General features: G+C 57.2%; 2 protein-coding genes across 9 annotated transcripts; both read right to left on the bottom strand.

Moving 5' to 3' along the window:
- Positions 1–51: 51 nt before the first annotated feature.
- MUC1 (mucin 1, cell surface associated) lies at positions 52–4,551 on the bottom strand. Its single transcript, XM_012511130.2, is given in 10 exon segments — positions 52–431; positions 1,446–1,595; positions 1,676–1,797; positions 1,943–2,079; positions 2,228–2,283; positions 2,376–2,956; positions 2,959–3,333; positions 3,336–3,401; positions 3,404–3,952; positions 4,417–4,551. Coding segments are annotated over 10 exon segments (2,169 nt in total). The 5' UTR covers positions 4,475–4,551; the 3' UTR covers positions 52–356.
- Positions 4,552–7,219: 2,668 nt separating this feature from the next.
- THBS3 (thrombospondin 3) lies at positions 7,220–20,661 on the bottom strand. Of its 8 annotated transcripts, XM_030824336.1 has the most exons (23): positions 20,027–20,661; positions 18,429–18,635; positions 17,293–17,549; positions 17,090–17,192; positions 15,425–15,451; positions 15,135–15,217; positions 14,998–15,049; positions 14,724–14,872; positions 14,173–14,313; positions 13,869–13,946; positions 13,329–13,481; positions 13,006–13,116; positions 12,814–12,921; positions 12,369–12,528; positions 11,915–12,033; positions 11,724–11,776; positions 10,042–10,235; positions 9,675–9,853; positions 9,514–9,562; positions 9,097–9,293; positions 8,675–8,847; positions 7,618–7,757; positions 7,220–7,530 (listed from the first exon to the last, which is right to left on the bottom strand). In XM_030824336.1, the coding sequence occupies exons 1-23, from the start codon at positions 20,103–20,105 to the stop codon at positions 7,472–7,474; spliced, it is 2,871 nt and encodes a 956-aa protein (XP_030680196.1). In that variant the 5' UTR covers positions 20,106–20,661; the 3' UTR covers positions 7,220–7,471. The 8 variants fall into 8 exon arrangements, 7 of the variants coding, with proteins under 7 accessions (XP_030680196.1, XP_030680194.1, XP_030680197.1 ...); XR_004032641.1 differs by having other exon boundaries at positions 11,724–11,772; positions 13,869–14,313; positions 15,005–15,049; XM_030824334.1 differs by having other exon boundaries at positions 15,005–15,217.
- Between the last annotated feature and the right edge of the window lie 210 nt (positions 20,662–20,871).

The raw sequence follows: 20,871 nt of genomic DNA, 5'->3' as shown, positions 1-20,871 counted from the left end.
ACACATTCTGACTGCCCTGCTGCCCACGGGTCACAGATGAAAGATCAGAAGTTGGCGCAGCGGGAGGCCACGTTTTATTCAGTCCAGTTCAGGTTCCCCGCTATCACAGGGCTCTCTGGGCCAGTCCTCCTGGGAGCCCCCACCACAACACTTCCCAGGCATGAGCCCTCAGGCATGAACTTCCACAGGCTGAGAAGTGTCCGAGAACTTGGTGGGGCCTTTGAGAGAGGCTGTGAGCAGCCCACCTGAACTCCCAGCTCACCAGCCCAAACAGGGTGCAGGGGCTCTGGCCCTGAAGAATCTGAGTGGGGCAGAATGGCACTGGCTGGCCACTCAGCTCAGCGGGCAACGTGCCCCTACAAGTTGGCAGAGGTGGCTGCCACTGCTGGGTTTGTGTAAGAGAGGCTGCTGCCACCATTACCTTCAGAAACCTGGGTGGAAGGAAAAGAGATCCAGGATGAGGGGCAGAAGGTACCTCCTAGAGCCCCTGGATGCCACCCCAGGCTGAGGTAATCAGTCCAGAGTCCTGGCCAGCTCTCAAAGGGTTAATTCAGAGAGAGCACCTGCCACCCCACCAGCCAGGTGACTGTAAACAGGGCTGCCCTCCTCCCTCTGCTCTCCTTCACTCCCTTTCCTTGGCTCTAATCAGCCTCTTTGTCCCTCCACTCTCTGCTGTTCCAGCCTAAGGAGGTGTGGGTGGGGGGCAGGGGGGCGGGGGCTGTGTATCTGTGTCTTTGTAAAGCCGAGAGAGGAAGGTCTCCAGGAGAAGGAAAATAGGAGCAAGAAAACTAAACTCCTCTCTCCTCCCTCACCTGGAGTGGTTTTCCAGCCTCAGGTGGCTGCAGTAATTATTTACTAGGTCCCATAGAGAAAGACCAGGAGAGGAAGGAGGGAGGGTTCCTTGCTTCCTTGAAGCTCCCAAGAACCCCACAGGCACCCAGGCTCACCTGGTCTGCTGACACTTCTTCCTTTACCTGGGAAACCTCCCCCTACGCCAGCCTTTCTCGGTCTACCCTTCATTCCTAGGAGATGATTAGGGGCACAAGGGCTCACCCCTGACTCCTCAGGAAGGGCTCCCCTGGGCATAGTGCTCCACCCATTTTGCCTCTGGGTGCAACAAAACAAAACAAAACAAAACAAAACTGCCACGGTGGCACCAGTTCAGCCAGTGCCAGCCAGCATGAATGTGGACAGCCAATGCTCTTTTAGGAATTCTGGCAGTGGGGCCACTCCCTCTTGAGGGCCCCTTTCTTCCGTAGTCTCCTCCCAGGCCTGTCCCCCAGAACTCCTCTGACCTCTGCCCCCCATCTTTGCCAGGCCCTCCCCCACTCACTTCACACCACTTCTCACCTCTTCCAAGCTCTCTGGGTTTTCCAAGTACCCCCTTCAGAACCCTTGCCCAGCCAAAGCCTCTGCCTCCCCCGGCCTGTGGGGCCCAATCTCACCTTCTCATAGGGGCTACGATTGATACTGCTAGGGGGCACATAGCGCCCATGGGTGTGGTAGGTGGGGTACTCGCTCATAGGATGGTAGGCATCCCGGGCTGGAAAGATGTCCAGCTGCCCATAGTTCTTTCGGCGACACTGACAGACAGCCTGGGGAGATAGGAGGTTATGGCAGGCCATGGAGTGCCTTCTACCGGGGGGCTCTGATCAGGGCCAGGGACTGCACTCACCAAGGCAATGAGATAGACGATGGCCAGCGCAACCAGAACACAGACCAGCACCAGCAGCGCAATGCCCCAGCCTGGCACCCCAGCCCCAGACTGGGCAGAGAAAGGAAATGGCACATCACTCACTAAAAGGAAAAGCAGTGGTCAGGGCAGTCTCCCAGAGGAGGTGCCCCTCCTGCTGCCAGCACTAAGGAAAGAGTGGGGACCCAGACACTGGAAGGAGAAGGGCTCCGGCGTGGTGCTGGGCTGCAGCCAGCGAAGTAGCCTCACCGCTGACGTCTGAGATCGTCAGGTTATATCGAGAGGCTGCTTCCGTTTTATGCTGATTGAACTGTGCCTCCACGTCGTGGACATTGGTGGTACCTTCTCGGAAGGCCAGAGTCGATTGTACCACCACAGATCCTGGCCTGGTCACAGGGAAATGGGCACTTCAGCCACGGGTCCCAGCTCTGGCTCAGCACTCTCCCCCAACCTTGAGTGTACCAGTCCCTCCCTACAGTCATGACCACCACCCACCCTCCAACCACCACACTGAGTCCACACCTAGAACTGTACCTGAACTTAATATTGGAGACGCCCAGAAAATCCCCTTGTTTATAAATCTGCAAAATCTGGGGTGAGAGGGAAAGGACTCAGGTTTGACGTGTGGACAGTTCTGATGGCTGCTTCAGGGGAGCATGGGGAAGGAAAGGCCAATACTCACCAATTCAGAAATGTCTCTCTGCAGCTCTTGGTAGTAGTTGGTGCTGGGATCTTCCAGAGAGGAATTAAACTGGAGGTTTGAAATGTGAAAAGACAGGAAAAAGAAAGAGACCCCAATAGACAACTGGGGAGAAGTGCTGTGATTGGAGGAGGTGAGAGGAGATACCGTGCTATGGTGAGTGCTACTGGCATCAGTCTTGGTGCTATGGCTGGTAAGGGTGGTAGGAGTATCAGAGTGGTGGCTGGGAATTGAGAATGGAGTGCTCTTGCTGGCTGGGGTTGTGGTAGCCCTGGCAGAGGTGCCGTTGTGCACCAGAGTGGAAGCTGAGCCTGATGCAGAGCCTGAGGCCGAGGTGACATTGTGGACTGGAGGGGCGGTGGAGCCCAAGGTGGGCCTGGTGTCCGGGGCCGAGGTGACACCGTGGACTGGAGGGGCGGTGGAGCCCAAGGTGGGCCTGGTGTCCAGGGCCGAGGTGACACCGTGGGCTGGGGGGGCGGTGGAGCCCGGGGCCGAGGTGACGCCGTGGGCTGGGGGGGCGGTGGAGCCCGGGGCCGAGGTGACGCCGTGGGCTGGGGGGGCGGGGAGCCCAAGGTGGGCCTGGTGTCCGGGGCCGAGGTGACACCGTGGACTGGGGGGGCGGTGGAGCCCAAGGTGGGCCTGGTGTCCAGGGCCGAGGTGACACCGTGGGCTGGGGGGGCGGTGGAGCCCGGGGCCGAGGTGACGCCATGGGCTGGGGGGGCGGTGGAGCCCGGGGCCGGCCTGGTGTCCTGGGCCGAGGTGACGCCGTGGGCTGGGGGGGCGGTGGAGCCCGGGGCCGAGGTGACACCGTGGGCTGGGGGGGCGGTGGAGCCCAAGGCGGGCGTGGTGTCCAGGGCTGAGGTGACGTGGGCTTGGGGGGCGGTGGAGCCCGGGGCGGGCCTGGTGTCCTGGGCCGAGGTGACGCCGTGGGCTGGGGGGCGGTGGAGCCGGGGGCTGGGCGGTGAGGGGGGGGGGGCGGTGGAGCCGGGGCTGGCTTGCTGTCCGGGCTGAGGTGACATCTTGGGCTGGTGAGGTGGTGGAGCCCGGGGCCGGCCTGGTGTCCGGGGCTGAGGTGACGCCGTGGGCTGGGGGGGGGGGCCGGGCGGTGGTGGGGCGAGGTGACGCCGTGGGCTGGGGGGCGGTGGAGCCCGGGGCCGGCCTCATGTCCGGGGCTGAGGTGATGTGGGCTGCGGGGGCGGTGGAGCCTGGGGCTGGCTTGCTGTCCGGGGCTGAGGTGACATCTTGGGCTGGTGAGGTGGTGGAGCCCGGGGCTGGCCTGGTGACTGGGACCGAGGTGACATCCTGTCCCCAGGTGGCAGCTGAACCTGAGGCTGGTTCCATGGCTGGGGCCAGAGTGACGTCCTGTCCCTGAGTGGTGGAGGAGCCTGAACTGGGGCTGTGGCTGGAGAGTACACTGCTGGTCATACTCACAACCTTCTTCTCAGTAGAGCTGGGCATTGAACTTCTTTGGGTAGCCGAAGTCTCCTTTTCTCCACCTGGGGTAGAGCTTGCGTGACCAGAACCTGTAACAACTGTTGTGGGTTTAGGGGCTGTGGTAGCTGTACGAAGTTAAAGTCATAGGGTTGGGTTGGAGGAACAATAAGAGCAAGAAGAAAATACAAGCTCTGGCCACCAGAGAAATAATACCAGGAGGACTGGGGAGTGGGCAGCCTCAGTAACCCCTGGGTTGGCCGCCTCCTTCCCTGCCCAGCCTCCTTCTCTCTGCCCATAGGCCTCGGCTCATGGCCCCTGCATTTCTCCCCTCTTAAGCCTTCCCTCTCCCTACTCTCTTCCCCCTAGACTTCTCTTCAGGACATTTGCTTGCCCCTGGTACCCACTCTCAGAGTTGGGGGCACCTCTTCTCAGCCTGTCCTTAGCCTCTCCCTCCTTCTGGCACAGACAGGGCAGCCTCTGTCTGCAATTCTTACCTTTCATGGTGCCGTCTGCCAGGGAGCAAAACCCACAGAAAGACCACGAAGACCACCTAAACAGGGCAGCCCATTCCCCACCTTGTGCCCCTCACCTGTAAGCACTGTGAGGAGCAGCAGCAGGAAGAAAAGAGACTGGGTGCCCGGTGTCATGGTGGTGGTGAAATGGGTGGGGAGGGGGCAGAACAGACTCAGGCAGGCACTGTTTGAGTGGTGGAGCGGGCACAGGCGCCTACTGCTTTATACCGGTCCCCCCACTCCCCGCCCGCCCGCCCTGGGCACAGCCCGAGCAGGTGACAGGTGACAAAACCCCGCCCCCTCCCCTACCTCCTACCTCTTCCTCCTCCTCCCCAACCATTCCTGGGTAGGGTACAAGGGCTCTAATCGCTTAACCCCGACTACCCATTTGTTCTCCAGCTGGCCTCCCCCTTTCACCAACCACTCCCTGGCTCCAGGGGGGGAGGAGGGAGGGGCAGTCTGGAACCTGGGACCCCTGGGCTCTAGTTTTAGCCTCAGGGCAACAACTAATGTGGGGATGGGGAACAAAGCCAGCTAAGTCGAGGTCCTGTACAGCAAGGCCAGGAAGCCCACCCCTAGGTCTCCCACTCCACTTCCCCGCCCTCCTTGGGTCCATTGAAGCAGAGCGGGGCCGAGAAATAAGAGAGTTGGATAATGAGTGGACTAGGTGCTAGTTTTGGGCTCCCTCCCCCAACTACTTCCCGGAATAGCCCCACCCTTCTAACCGCTCCCTGTCCCGTTCCACACGCAGTTCTACCCTGAAACCCACAGTCCCCGCCCCAGCCGGACTTTCCAGCAGCCTGGGTTCCCTCCTTGGCTTTCTCCAAGGAGGGAGTGGGGGAAGAAATTTCCACTTAAGGGAGAAAACCTGGGCTCCGATGAACCCTAGGGTCCTTCCTTGCCACTCTCCACCACTGGCCAGGAGCTCCTCCCGCCCTCTAGTGGTCACCAGGAGCCTTGCGGGGCTGGACCGCGCCGGCTGGGGGGCCGCTCGGACCGGGCGGAGAGGAGTAAGGGCAGCGCTGCCTAAGTGGGGCAGCGAGAGCCCGCGAGAGGGAGGCAGGGCCCGGGAGAGAAGGGTCACTGCCGTGGCCAGGGAGGGAGGAACGCACAACATGGTGGACAGCTGGGAGCATTAGGAGGGGGCACTCCGGGACGCGTGGTGGTGGTGTCTGGAGGAAATGTAGCTAAGCGGGTGGGGTCCTGAGGTATGTGGAAGGGGCACTGAGGTATGTGGGAGAGGACATTGGAACGTGGGCGGGGGAGTTGGACACGTTCTGTGTGGGCCGTTATGTACTTAAGGGCAGATCGGGCCTGGCGCGGTGGCTCACGCCCGTAATCCCAGCACTTTGGAAGGCCGAGGCGGGTGGATCACAAGGTCAGGAGTTCAAGACCAGCCTGGCCAAGATGGTGAAACCTCGTCTCTACTAGAAACTACAAAAATTAGCCGAGCGTGGTGGCGGGCGCTGTAACCCCAGCTACTCAGGAGGCTGAGGCAGGAGAATCGCTTGAACCCGGGAGGCGGAGGTTGCAGTGAGCCGAGATCGCGCCACTGCACTCCAGCCTGGGCGACAGAGCAAGACTCCGTCTCAAAAAAAAAGGGGGGGGCCAGAGAGTAGGTGGGGTGACAGAATGGGATTTAGGGACACAGAACTATCCTTTGGGGAGCAGAGTGGCATTGGGGACAGGTAGGCACGTAATGGGGGGCAAAAGCACACGTGAGGTGCGTAATGCGCGAGACCCAAGAGGTGTGTAAGGCAGCAGTGCACGAGGGGAGGAAGCTATCCCAGGCCGCGGCAGCACGTGGAACTTGGGTCCCGCAGCCGCACGCTGCGCTCTAGGCCGACGGAAGCAATTCCGCCTGTATTCAGAAAACAGTTCTCAGCTCCAAAGATACAGGTTGGAAAGAACACTTTAAAAACACTTCGGCGAGGCACGGGATTGGAGAGCATCAGATCAGCAGGCGAGAGACCACCGCTCCCGCCCGCGCTCCGCGCGGCCGCCGAAGCGCAGCTTTGTGCGCGGCCAGACCCTGGGGCAGGCGCTGGGCGGGGTGGGGGCATCTGACGTCAGCGCGCCCGGGAGCGCGGGCCGGGGAGGAGGGGAGCGCCTTCCCCCCAACTCGCAGGCCGGAGAAAACACGAGTAGCTAGGTGGGCGGCCCCAAACCTCAACTCCCGGCATTACCAAGCAACAGCCATTCAGTTCGGTTGCTGGGACACGCGTCACCATGGCGACGGCTCCGCGCCGCGCAGTCTGAGTACTTAAAGAGCAAGCGCGCGCAACGCCCGGGCGTCGGAAAGCGGCCTTCCGGGACTCAGCAAACTCCCGTTCTCCCTCCCCACTCCCCCTTACCATTCCCTTTGCCTTCCGGGCGCCAAGTCTCTCTGGCCTCCAAGGTGAACCCAACTCCCCAGCGCGCCCCGGGTTCCCGGGTCGGGCCGGCTTCAGGAGGTGGGGAGCGGGGTCCCGGGCCCCGGGCGGGCGGGAGGGACGGGACGCGGTGCAGTGTTGTTCTTTCCCCCGCCAATATTGCACTCGTCCCGGCCTCCGGCCCCCCCGGCCCCCCGGCCTCCCCCCTACCCCTAGCGGGGCAGCCCCCGCCCTCCTGGCTCTTCATCCCGGCGGATCTTTGATAGACTGGAGTGTCGCCGCTGCCACCGTGAGTAAGTGGGTCTGGGAGGACTTCGGGCATCCTCCCACAGGCACCCTATCCTTCACTTAACTCCATCCAGCACCTCACCCACCCGCATCCCCAAATCAGCCAAACTTCCCCTAGATCCCTAACTTCCACCCTCCCAGGCTTTCTCTTCTACTCGCCGATTCCTTCCACTTCCCCACCCTATCCCGGAAAATCCCTAAAATAAGCAGTTGCACTGGCTTAGAAAACAACCAAAACTTTATGGCAATGTGCTGTCATCTTTCCTGGGGTTAATGCCTGAGTAATACCCTTGAAAACTTCTCATCCCCTGAACGGTGGGGTGACCACCCCTCTGGGACTGAACTCCTTTTGGGTGCCAGAGAAGGGTCTGTGGTTGGCTGAGGGGCTGTAGCTTAGACCTCAGGGTCTCCAGGATGGACCCCAAGGCCAAAGGGTCTAAAATTCTGAATTCTGAATCCGGTGGCCTCCTCCTCACACCCTTCCCTGGAGCAGCTGCCTCCGGAATGGCTCAAAGTCCTCAGGCACGGTGTCTGAAGAAGGGGAAATAAGTAAGGTCAGAGGATGTGGCTCTCCCACGAGGCATGAAGGATTAGGTTGATCTCAATCAGCCACCTCACCATTGCATCGATACTGGAGATTGGACCAAATTATGTTTTCTTGGGAGAAGCAGAATACACCAAGACGCCCCCCTCGCATGGATGTGTCAATGATCACCCCAGAATCCGCCACAAGCTGGGGTCCCTCATAGAGCTTCACCCTGTCCAGGATTCCAGGATAGGAGTGTCCATTGGTGCTAGGGTGCCAGTGGGCACTGTGCCACCGTGCCTGGGGCCTTGCTTTTCCCCAGCCCCCTTTGAGCTCACCAGGCCTGAGAGAGAAGGGAGGGAGGAAAAGGGAGGCAGGAAGGAGAGGGAAGGGGGGTGCTTTTCTCAGGCCTGGGGCCCCTAGCTCTTTGTCCGGCTCCTTTTGCATCTCAAAGCACCAGCCGCATTCCAAGCGAGGATTGGGTTGCCATGACGATAAGCACAATGGGCTGGGGGGTGAAGTCACCCTCTTCCCAGGCTCTAGTCCACCCCCTTTTATCCCCTGTCCTGGCACCCCACAGCCCCAGGCACCTTAAAGGGGAACCAACCCAGGTTCCTGGACTCTGGGCTCTTGGCCATGGAAAGTCCAGCCTCTAAGCAGACCCATTTCCCCTCCCTTCCTGTTCATCTCCACCAACTAGGGCTACTTGTTGGAGAGAAATGCAAAGTTGTGGACAAAGCGCTGAACTGAGGCCTGTGAAGTCAGGGCCTTGGTTTTCTCTTCTGTAAATGATGATCCCTTCCAGGTCAGATGATCCCTATCCAGGTTGATAAGACAGGTTCCAGGCCATACCAACTAAGGGACCAGATGTGATGTGCCCCTCCACAAATTGGCCTGGGTTTGGAGGCTTCTGGAGAACTGTAAAGGGCATCTAACCCAATGCCCTCATTTTACAGAGGGGAAAATGGGTCATGGAGGAGGAGTGACTTCACCAACGTCACTCATAGGTGCTTGTGTCCGTGGTGAGAAGGGAGATGGAGAGAAGTGGCTGCAGTCCCCACCCATGGGGAGGTCACTGGTGAGTCCCAGCTAAAGAAGAAGGACAGGCCCGGCTTGAGTCCCACAGGTGGGCTCAGCCCCTCTCCTTACCGAATGTAGCCAACTTGAGGCCGGTGCAGAAGCTGCCAGCGATAGGAGGTCTTGTCCCGCCAGCCCACATTTCGTGGGTCTGTCCACAGCAGTCGTACCTGATCGGGGGTGTGGCCAGTATGCCACAGAGCATTTCGGAGGTGCTCACCTGGGCCAGACATTGATGTCACTGCCTAGGAGACATTGGCAAAGACAGTGGGTCAACTGCAGAACTGGAGTGAGGGGAGACAACAGGTCGGTAAGTGCAGGTGGGAAAGGGAGTCAAGGCGGTCATGAAAATGCCCTGGGGCCCCAGAGAGCCGGCCCCCAAGCCAGATGTCTGGGTAAGAGGGTTCCCAGTCAAGCAGTGGGGGAGGCCCTGGGGCTGCAGAGGAGAGCTTTGGGAAAGGGCCCTGGGTTGGGGAATCTGAGCAGCTGGGGACCTTGAGCTGCAGCCCGGGCTGGGCAACCGCCCGGAAGGGTGTAGCCTGCCAGTAGGTCTGCTCGGTCTGCTTCCACATGACTACGTAGAAGCGGCCACTGTCTTGATAACTGAAGAGAAAGCCTGCGTAGTCGTCATCAGTCACTGTGTTCACATGGAAGGTGCCTTCAAAGTCCACACCATTGAAGGCCGTGTATCCTGGGGTGGGGGTGGGATAATGGTCAGGGGCAGCAAAGCTACTGGCGGCCCATCATGGGGTGAAGTTGGGAAGGGATGCCTGCTATGTATGTGGCCAGCTTGTGCCACTGCCTTCTCTCTCGCCGCTTTGCCCGTTCTCCCTGTCTGTTTCCTCCCCTACTCTCTGCCCCTATAGGATTCCTCCATTTGGAAGTGATAGAACTGCATATCCCTTACATACCAACTGCCAAGCCAGGGTCACTGTTCATGGTCTGAACGATTTCCATGCCCTGGGGTTGTATAGTAAAGAAAAAGCTGTGATGCAGGTGTGCTATACCTCCCAGGCCCCCTGCCCCAGTAGCCCTGTCTGATAGCACCTGCCCAGCCCACTGCCCCGAGTACCTGGTTGAGCACAACCCAGTTTGGGTCAATCTGAGCATCACCCTCAGGATCCAGGACGACGGTCTGATAGGCCCGAAAATCCGTAAGCGTTACCTCTGCACTTTCGGGACACACATCCAGGGGGTCGACCACAGCATCATTGTCAAAGTCATCCTCACACACATCACCAACGCCATTGCCTGGGCAGAGTGAGGCTGGGTGCTCAGGAAGGCCCTGGCCACTGCCATTAGGCAACAATACCACCTGTTGGGCCTGCATTCCTGACATCTTTCCCCACCTTGCCCTTCCTCACTTCCCAACAGGGCTTGCTGCCTCCACCTGGGCAAAGGTAACACCAGTCTAACACGCTCTGGGTCCCCAGGCTTACCATCTGAGTCCTTCTGATTGGGATTGGGTACCAGGCGGCAGTTATCAGGACCAGGAGGCACATAATCTGGGATGCCATCATTGTCATCATCCCCATCACACTCATCTCCAAGTCCATCATTATCAGAGTCCAGCTGGGAGCTATTTGGCAGCTGCGGGCAGTTGTCCTTGGTGTCCTGATGCCCATCCCCATCGCTAATCAGAAGAACAGGTACCAAATAAAGGATTTAAAAGTACTCCTTGTTCTTCCCCTCACTTCTGCCTGGGAGCCTCTGGAGCCTACTCTCCATACAATCAGACCCCTGGCAGTCAGCCAGGTGAGGTGGTCTGGCAGTAGGAATGGAGGGATGACTATAAGAATGACTTCCTGCTCAATAGCAATAGAAAATTAAGGCTAAATCATAGAAGGAATTTAGAATATACTATGGCCTGGGCACAGTGGCTCACGCCTGTATTCCCAGCACTTTGGGAGGCCAAGGTGGGCAGATCACCTGAGGTCAGGAGTTCGAGACCAGCCTGGCCAATATGATGAAACCCTGTCTCTACTAAAAATACAAAAATTAGCTGAGCTTGGTAGCACGCGCCTGTAATCCCAGCTACTCAGGAGGTTGAAGCAGGAAAATCGCTTGAACCCTGGAGATGGAGGTTGCAGTGAGCCGATACCACTGCACTCCAGCTTGGGTGACAGAGCAAGACTCCATCTCAAAAAAAAAGGAGGCTGGGCGCAGTGCCTCACACCTGTAATTCCAGTACTTTGGGAGGCCGAGGCAGGCAAATACAAGGTCAGGAGATCGAGACCATCCTGGTTAACACGGTGAAATCCCGTCTCTACTAAAAACAAAAAAAATTAGCCGGGCGTGGTGGTGGGCGCCTGTAGTCCCAGCTACTTGGGAGGCTGAGGCAGGAGAATGGCGTGAACTCGGGAGGCAGAGCTTGCAGTGAGCCGAGATCACGCCACTGTACTCCAGCCTGGGCAACAGAGCAAGACTCCGTCTCAAAAAAAAAGGATATACTAGAGGAAAGTAAAATATCCCCTATAAGACCTTGCATTTCGCCAGGCACAGTGGCTCACACCTGTAATCACAGCACTTTGGGAGGCAGAGGCTGGCAGATCACCTGAGGTCAGGAGTTCGAGGCCAGCCTGGCCAACATGGTGAAACCCCGTCTCTACTAAAAATACAAGAATTAGCTGGGCTTGGTAGCATACGCCTGTAATCCTAGCCACTCGGGGAGGTTGAGGCATGAGAATCACTTGACCCTGGGAGACGGAGGTTGCAGTGAGCCAAGATCGTGCCACTGTACTCCAGCCTGGGTGACAGAGCAAGACTCTGTCTCAAAAAAACAAAAAGAAAGACCTAGGCCGGGCGCGGTGGCTCACGCCTGTAATCCCAGCACTTTCGGAGGCCGAGGCAGAAGGATCACGAGGTCAGGAGATCAAGACCATCCTGGCTAACACGGTGAAACCCTATGTCTACTAAAAAAATACAAAAAATTAGCCGGGCGGGGTGGCGGGCATCTGTAGTCCCAGCTACTCGGGAGGCTGAGGCAGGAGAATGGCGTGAACCCCAGGGGACGGAGCCTGCAGTGAGCCGAAATTGCGCCACTGCACTCCAGCCTGGGTGACAGTGAGACTCCGTCTCAAAAAAAAAAAAAAGACCTTGCATCCCTTGACCAAAACCTTACCTGTCTTCATTGGTATCACAGACATCCCCCACCAGGTCGCTGTCTGCATCTGTCTGAGAGAGAGGGACCTGTTCTCACCATCTCCTCTTGATAACTCTGAAGAGGGTGACCTGACCACTTCTCATCAAAAGGGCTGGGGCTTCATCCATCAGTACCCTCATCCCTCCCCTGTCCTTACCATCCCCCTGTACCTGGGTAGGATTGCTCATTTCAGGGCAGCTGTCGCAAGCATCTCCCACCCCGTCCTCATCTCTGTCTGTCTGTAGTGGGTTGGGGACTTTAGGGCAATTGTCCAATCCATTGGGGATGCCTAGAAGACATGGGTAGCACAAGGTTGTTACTAGAACATGCCATACTCTCTTCTAGGTTGGTGAAAGTCCCGAACTTTGTCTCCCCACCCAGAGGACAACTGGTCAGGAAATCTGCCTGTTTCTTGTCTCACCCTCTAATCCACACTCTGCCTGACGCTGCGCCCTACCTCACATTCCTATTGACATCTGCTGCAGGTAATCTCTCCTCACCCAGGCCAGTGTCCACAAGCCTGCCTCCCTAGTTCACAGAGACTTCCTAGCTTCCTTGCTTCATCCCCACCTGATCCAAATTCTTACAGGTCCCCCAGCCACCCCTTCAGCCCCAGGCCTGCACCATCCCCATCCACGTCGTTGTCACAGGCATCTCCTTCCCCATTGCCATCTGTGTCCTTCTGGTCATTGTTGGGAACGTTGGGGCAATTGTCACAGGCATCACCAAATGAATCTGTATCTGAGTTCTGCTGGTCTTTGTTGGGGAACAGCCGGCAGTTGTCCTGGGCAGAGGGGTGGGAGGGGAAGGTCAGGTCTCCCCTAAATCACTTGTCATCTTGCACCTACCTTGTCTCTGTATCCTTTTCTAAGATCACACCCTTGTGATGGACAAACTGCTCAGCACAGTCCCACCCACCCAGCCTCCTTGTCCTGGGCACGAGGTTTTTGCCTCCCTGATTTGGAGTATTGGGCCCTTCCTAGAGAGCTGCCAGATGAGGTAAGTGAGGCACTGAGAGGACAGGAGGAGAGGAGAGGAGCTTCAAGGGGCAGGACAGTCGGGGAGTCACCTCAACATTCTTGATCCCATCCCCATCAGCATCATCATCACACTGGTCCCCCACACCATCATTATCAGCATCTTCCTGCCCAGAGTTGGGTGTCAAAAGGCAGTTGTCCTAAAGGGGAAAAGGATGGATGAGTTCTGGCCTGACCCAGCCTGGGCTCCCCACTACACCCCCTCGCCCGCCTGCTCCCTGCACCTGTTTGCAGTGTTTGTTGTTGTCCATGCAGGGCAGTGCTTGGTCTGGGTAGCCATCGATGTCTGTGTCAGTCCCGCATACGTTCCCATTCCCAGCCCAGCCCACGTTACACTAGGGCAACACAAAGGGTAGGAGCTAGCAGTTTGGTCTGGCTCCCCTCCTCCCTCTATTTTCCCTGCTTCAGGTTCTATTCTCCCCACCAACCAGTTCCTGGGCCCAGGCCCACCTCTCTCCTATGAAGGCCCCCAACCCAGGCCCTAAACATAGCCCTACTCCTTTCCCCAGACTCTCCCTTTTCCTTCCACGCCTGAAGCCTAGCTCACCTGGCAGGACACTGCACCATTGCGTTCAAAGAGACAGTGAGCATGGATGTGGCAGGGGCTGTGGGCTGGGCTGTGGCAGGTCCGCGCTGGGAGGCAGCCCTGGCTCTGGTTGCCCAGGAAACCCAGGCGGCAGGGACCACACTTGAAAGAGCCCTAAGAGTGGAGAGGCAGCATCTTAGGAAGGAGGGTGAGCCCACCAGGCACCCAGGACCAGCACTGCCCCACCTGCAGGATGTGGGCTGGGCACTCAATCATGCCAGGCATATCAGTATCTCCTTTAGGTTCTCATGACAACCTTTCAGGGTGGATAACAGCCTCAGTTTTCAGATGAGGAAGCTGAGGCTCAGAAAAGTTAAATAACCTGCCAAAGAGCTAGCAAGAGGCAAACCAGTATTCCAAACCAAGTCCATGTGAACACCTACTCTGTGTAGTGCCCTGGGGAGGAGGAAAGGCAGCAGGAAATTTGAAGGTAAGAAGGGGTGGGGGTTGGGGTTTTACCATTCCCACCACCCCAGAATACACTCAGGGTATTCAGCTCACCACAGTGTTGGTGCAGATGGAGTTTGGGTCACAGCCACCATTGTTGCCATCGTTGCATTCATCGATGTCATTGCAGACCTGAAGGGGCAGACTTTGGGTGGAACCAGACCTATGGTGGGTCTCCTCAGATACAGCAGAGGACACTGGTATGGCCTTATCTGTGAACATCAACATTAAGCCCAGACCCAAAGCCAATGCAAAGCCATCCATGTCCCATTCATCACAAGGTTCCCAAGTCCAACCCAGAAGCCCCTGGCCTCTACAAGGCCAAGATTCCTTGTCCACACACACTACCCAGTCTGACCTGTTTGCTGGCCCGGGCATAGTCAATGCCCACACCAGACACCTGTGTGCCCTTGTACCCTCGAGGACAGGCCTCACAGTGGAAGCCGGGCATGGTGTTGATGCAGCTGGAGCCCGGGAAACAGGGGTCAGCGTGAGCACACTGGGGACCAGATGAGAAGGCAGAGGTCAGGCCGCCCTCTGGGAAACTCAGGTCCCTGTCTGTGATCCAGGAACCATTGCTCCAGGTCTCCCCTTTGTGCAGCTCTCCCCATACAACTGCCTTGTGCTCCTGGTCCCCACCCCGCTTCCCTCGGGGTTCCCTCTCTCCCTCCCCATGCCCCTGGTCGCCATCTCAAGCTTCCCCTGCAGTTTCCCCAGCTCCTTCCCTGTATGGCCTTCAGTCTTTGCCCCAGGTCTTCTGTCTCTCCCATCCTGCATTTCTCTTGCCTCTGACCTCTCCTAAACTCCAGATTCCTCTCCTCCGGACCAGCATTTATCCCACCCTCTTGGGCGCCTCCTGACATCCTCACCCCAGTTTTCTGTACCCTTCGGGGCTCTGCCCTCCCCCACCTCATTGATGTCACTGCAGTGGGTGCCGTTGCCCTGCAGGCCGGGGGGGCAGGGCCCACAGCGGTAGCCTGGGTACTCATACACTTCCATGCAGTCCACGCCTCGGAAGCAGGGATTGGGGCTGCAGTGGGAACGCTGCTCATGGAAGCCTGAGGAGTGGACACAGTCAGAGCTACCCGGTGGTCACTATTTAAGCCACCAGAAGGGAAAGCCAAAGCCATCGGGTGGGGAACGTGGCACGGTCATCTGGAGCCTCCCCTGCTCTCCCACTCACCGCACACCTGACACTCCATAATGGTGTTTCGGATCAGGGACATTTCCTTCACCTGGAGAAGGATGGGGAGGAGTCAGCACTTGACATCTGCCACCCCACCCCAGAATCAGTGCCACCCTTTGCCGGCCCACCCAAACCTGGTCTCGTATATCATCCCGCAGCTCCACCAGGATCTGGTTGAAGAGGGTGAGTTGGGTGACCAGCGCCTTGGTCTGCTCCCCTGTCGGGACCCAGGGTGTGAGGGGCTCAGTACTGGAGCACCAGTACTGGGCTCTCCATGGGCAATAAGCCAGTACCTGCCACGGCTGCCTACCCCTGCCTTTAAACCTACTACATTCCTGACTGAAGAGGACTTAGTTTCAGGCAGCAACCAGAGCCTGGGGCCTCCTCCCCGCTCCCCGCTTCCGCTTCAGTGTGGCCTACTCACCCAGAATGGAGTGCAGTGCATTGGTCACTGGAGAGGAGAAGAAAACATAGTCAGAGGGGTGAGGTGAAGTGAAGAGAGGCCTGGCTGGTGAGAAGGAGGAAGGAAGGTGAGGGCAGGGACAGCGCTGGAGCCCCAGAATAAAGATGGGGTGCTGGATGCTGGGAGGGCAGAGTTGGCAGACAAGCAATGCCAGCTCCCTCCATGGGGCAAAACGCCCTCTAAGGGAGTTGCTTCACAGGAAGTCAAAACCCAAATCCTCCCGGTTCCTAAGCATGGTAGTGGCAGAAGGGATGGACCCAAAGCAGGGCCAGGGCCCCAGTACATCCCATTCCCTTCTTTTTTTTTTTTTTTGAGACAGAGTCTTGCTCTGTTGCCCAGGCTAGAATGCAGTGGCGTGATCTCTGCTCACCACAACCTCCACCTCCCGGGTTCAAGTGACTCCTGCCTCTGCCTCCCAAGTAGCTGGGACTACAGGTGCCCACCACCATGCTCAGCTAATTTTTTGTACTTTTTAGCAGGAGGTTTCACAGTGTTGGCCAGGCTGGTCTTGAACTCCTGACCTCGAGTGATCAGCCCACCTCGGCCTCCCAAAGTGCTGGGATTACAGGTGTGAGCCACCACACCCAGCCATCCCATTCCCTTCTTCAAGAGCTCTCCCTCAAATATCTGGGAAAGGTGGGTCTTTTATTTAGATGAGAGCTTCTGAACATCCCTGTCAGAGAGACTAGGCAGATGGGCAACACTCAGAGAAATTGCTGGTGACAGCTGCCAGTGAGAACTATAAAAGACTTGAGACCAGGCCGGGCGCGGTGGCTCACGCCTGTAATCCCAGCACTTTGAGAGGCCGAGGTGAGTGGATCACTTGAGATTAGGTGTTCGAGATCAGCCTGGCCAACGTGGTGAAACCCCATTTCTACTAAAAATGCAAAAATTAGGCCAGGCGCGGTGGCTCACGCTTGTAATCCCAGCACTTTGGGAGGCCAAGGCGGGCGGATCACGAGGTCAGGAGATTGAGACCATGGTGAAACCCCGTCTCTACTAAAAATACAAAAAAAAAAAAAAAAATTAGCCGGGCGTGGTGGCGGGCGCCTGTAGTCCCAGCTACTCGGAGAGGCTGAGGCAGGAGAATGGCGTGAACCCGGGAGGCGGAGCTTGCAGTGAGCCGAGATTGCGCCGCTGCACTCCAGCCTGGGCGACAGAGCCAGACTCTGTCTCAAAAAAAAAAAAAAAAAAAAAAAAAAAAAAAAAAAATTAGCCAGGCATGGTGGAGGGCTCCTGTAATCCCAGCTACTTGGGAGGCTGAGGCAGGAGAATCACTTGAACCCAGGAGGTGGAGATTGCAGTGACCCAGATTGCACCACTGCACTCCAGCCTGGGCAACAGAACAAGACTCCATCTCCAAAAAAAAAATACTCGAGGCCAGTATCTCTTGGTCAGCCAAGGCCAAGCAATTAACTAATTCCTCTCTTGGATCGCTTTTTTTCTGGGATGGCTGTATTGGAGATTGTGGAGTCAGGTGAAAGATTTGGAATAACAGGGTTAGAAACCCTAGGAACAGGTGAGCCAAAGGAATGGGTTTTAAGGGAGAGGGAGGTCAAGAAGACAGGAGTCACTAAAGGTCACAGGACCCATGGTCCAATGTCAGCAAACAAGTCTGTGTGTTACCTGCACTGTGGATGGACTCGTCCCCTTGGAATGGACACTCACTCAGGGCTCCTACCCGGGCCATGGACCCACCCAGAATAATTTTCATAGATTCCACAAAGCCCTGGGGGGATAGCAGCAGAGTAAGGTGAGAAGGTCTACCAACCCCTTCCCCAGCCGGTGCAAACTCTATTTCCAGAACTCAGAGGCTCCTCCCGGCTCACCTGCATCCTCAAATACGCCTTCTGTCCAGTCCTAATCTCCAGCCCATCGACCTCCGCTGGAGGAATGGGGGCCAGTGCTGGAAGGCCTGCATGTTGGTCACCCAGTTTGCAGTCCACATAGAGATGTAGGGCAGGGCTGGGTCTGGAGGGACCTCGAAGTCGCAGGAGAACTGTGTGTGTGCGCCCATCAGCCAGGCCTGCTTGCTGTAGGTTCACGGCGTGGACTTTGCCATCCTCCCGCTGGTATCGCACCAGTACTGCCCAGGAGGGGAGATCAGTATGGGCGCTATCCCCCACCCCCTGCCTCCCAGCTGAACCTTGGATCAACTCTGCTGGATACCACATCTCTAGGGCCCCCATCCCTAATTCTACTATGTAGCTCTCAATGCCTTGTATTTAATAGGTACACAATAAATGTTTTTGAAATTGGTTTAGAGGCCAGGCACGGTGGCTCACACCTGTAATCCCAGCACTTTAGGAGGCCAAGGTGGGCAGATCACTTGAGGTCAGGAGTTCGAGAACAGCCTGGTCAACATGGCGAAACGCTGTTTCTACTAAAAATACAAAAATTAGCCAGGCGTGGTGGTGGGCACCTGTAGTCCCAGCTACTCAGGAGGCTGAGATAGGAGAATCGCTTGAACCCAGGAGGCAGAGGTTGCAGTGAGCTGAGATTGTACCGCTGCACTCCAGCCTAGGTGACAAAGCGAGACTCCATTTAAAAAAATAATTGGTTTAGAGACAAATACTTTCTTAGTCTTCATTGGTATCAGATGACTCTATCCTCTCCTAGGGTGACAGCTGGTTTTGTGGCCACTGACCTGTTCCAGGGATCTGAAAGACCTTTCTGTATCACCGCTGAGGCACAGAGACATGCCTCACCCTCCAGGCATCCCCAAGTACAACCTCCCATCCCTATAAATATCAGGACTCAAGCCTCACCCTATTGTTTGGTACATGGGCTCTTAAAGCACCTTGTAAGCACCCCATACCAGGTGCCCCTGATGTCTGGGCACAGCCTGATGGGACCTTGGTCCCCAGTGGAGGCCAAGGAGAATGAGAAAGCACTTGGGAAGTAGGGATGAGGGAGAGTGCTTAAGGAGGTCACCATTGCAAGAAAGGAGATGCCCACCAGTCACCTTTGTTGATCTTGCCTACAACAGAGGCCTCCAGCCATCGAGTGTTGTCTTGGCGAGAATAGAGACCAAAGAGGACGCCACCCTGCTTGGGGGGCAGGCGGAAGGTGGACAAGAGGTAGACGTCCCCAGCAGTGAGCAGGGCTGTCCGGATCTTCTCTGCCACAGCTACCATCTGCCGAGACTCGCCCACAGTCAGCAGGTCAATTACTGGTCAGGCAGGGGTTATCAAGGTTAGAGAATGGGATCAAATGCTAAGGTATGCCCTCCCCTGGGCCCACATCATCCCCTACCCCCACCACCAGGCAGCGTTAGTCACCTCAAAATTCAACCCTTGGCTGGGCACGGTGGCTCGCACCTGTAATCCTAACACTTTGGGAGGCTGAGGCGGGTAGATCGCCTAAGGTCAGGAGTTCGAGACCAGCCTGACCAACACGGTGAAACCCCGTCTCTACTAAAAATACAAAAACAACAACAAAAAAAAAGAAAAAAAAAACCATCTAGCCGGGTGTGGTGGCGGGCGCCTGTAATCCCAGCTACTCAGGAGGCTGAGGCAGGAGACTCGCTTGAACCTGGGAGGTGGAGGTTGCAGTGAGCCGAGATCGCGCCATTGCACTCCAGCCTGGGCAACAAGAGTGAAACTCCATCTCAAAACAAAACAAAACAAAAAAAACTTCAGCCCTTGTTGCTCTCAGAGGACAGAGGCACTGTGCCTTCCTTTCCCCATTATTGCCTATTACTACCTTCCGGGAACCTGCAGGTTTGAGGCTCACTTGGAAACACAGAAACAGCACCCCGCAAATTTGAGATGCCCCCACCAGGTGGCGCAAAGGAGATGCTGTGCTTGATCCCCCACAGGAGTGGCACCTGGTGTCCACAACGTAGAAATGAGAGGCAGCTTCTCTTTCCACTCTTGGATTTGGCTCATTTCACACCCTAGTTCCCCTCCTCCCATCCTAGGGGCGCAGCACACTCGCTCTGGATAAGAACAGCTGCCCACTGAGGGCTGTGACCCTCCCACCATCTGGGCTATCTCCCACGGGAATGTAGGACCCAGCTCCTCTGCCTCCTGTGTCCTGGCCAATCTGTGGTTTTCCCTCCAGCCAGTAAAGAATCTATGCCTGTATCATCTGCTCCAGCTACCTCTCCCACATCTATCGGCCCATCCCACCACCAGACCTCCGGGAGAGCCCAGGCTTCTTGGTCCCCACCCCCGCCCTGTCCTTGGGCAGCCAGGAGCCCAGGTGGACGAAGCCCAGGGACCTACAGTACGCCCATCGTCAGGCTGCTCTCCCAGACCCTAGGGTGCCTACAGATGCTCAGGAACCTCCCCAGCCAGGCAGCCTGAGCATCCAGTTCCTGAGTCCTCTGCCCTGGCCTCATGCCTGACCCTGGCCTATTCCAACTCCCCAACTACTCTCCGGTGCCCACTCGTCTCCACCAGGCCATAATTTCACCAACTCTAGGTAGTCTAACGTTTTCCTCTGGCTCAATTTTTGGACTCTTCCCCTCTCCCCTTGCCCACATGTTCTCTGCTACTTCGGCTGAGGGCAAATGGGGAAGAGGCAGAGGGCGGTCTAAGAGGATGGAGACAGGCTTACCCTGCAGATCCTGACTGGCAGATGCGAAAGAGCAAAGGAGGAGAAGAGCCAGGGCCCCCCGAAGTTCCTGCGTCTCCATGCCTCTCAGCCGGCTCACTACCCCTGGCAGGCAGGCAGCTGGGAGGGGAAAAGGCTAGGCGGAGAGAGCAGGAGCCGGGGGGCGGAGGGACAGAGTTGGAGGGGGGACCAGCAGGCGGGTGAGGGGGGGCTGAAACAAAGAGCTGCCAATCACCCTGGAGGCATCATCAGCTCTGGGAACCAGGGGCACTGGGAAAGAATCCTGGAGGCCTCCCTGCTTTTTACCTCTCCCTAATGATCCTTCCCCAGGTGCCTCCCTCTCCGCAGTCATCGTTGGGGGTCTCGGCACACAGCACTACCGAATGCTACTGTTTTCTGGAAGCCACGATTGTGGAAGGCAAGAACCCCTGGCAAGGGCAGTGCTAGGCAGTGGGCATTATTCCACAGCTGGCAGGAAAGGATGCCAAGGGAGTGGCCGCAACTAGCTTGCTATAGTGCCCAGGGATGCCCACATGACATGAAGTTTGCTCTTCTGGCGGAGCAAGTGCTCTTTATTAGGGTGGGGGTCCCCTGACAAGTGCCTGTTTCTCCATTTTCCCTCATTCCTAGGAAAGCTTGGGAGTCTGGAAGCGTCTGACGGGAACTGAAGGGAGAATCTAAAGCAGTGGTCAGTGAGTGAAGAAACCAAGAAAGAGGAATGGGACACCAGGGACAGGCGCAGAAGACCAGGGGTACAGGCCAGGAGCCAAGGACCAGACTGTGGAACACTGTGGGTACTAGCGGACGGGCCGTGACCCGGATGAAGCAGAGGGGCGCCTGAGTTCCGG

Source organism: Nomascus leucogenys, chromosome 12 (assembly GCF_006542625.1).
Source record: "Nomascus leucogenys isolate Asia chromosome 12, Asia_NLE_v1, whole genome shotgun sequence".
NCBI classification, from domain to species: domain Eukaryota; kingdom Metazoa; phylum Chordata; class Mammalia; order Primates; family Hylobatidae; genus Nomascus; species Nomascus leucogenys.
The sequence above is the reverse complement of the archived record's forward strand: the minus strand, read 5'-3'. Positions and strand labels throughout refer to the sequence as shown.

Bases quoted from the DNA above. Each gene is read 5' to 3' on its own strand.
- THBS3 (XM_030824331.1), bottom strand. From the start codon at position 20,105: ATGGAGACGCAGGAACTTCGGGGGGCCCTGGCTCTTCTCCTCCTTTGC. The intron at 14,314-14,723 runs GTGGGGGAGGGC...TCTGGTCCCCAG, and splicing joins ACTGCAGTGACATCAATGAG to TGTGCTCACGCTGACCCCTG. The intron at 9,854-10,041 runs GTAAGCCTGGGG...CACTCTGCCCAG, and splicing joins CAATCAGAAGGACTCAGATG to GCAATGGCGTTGGTGATGTG.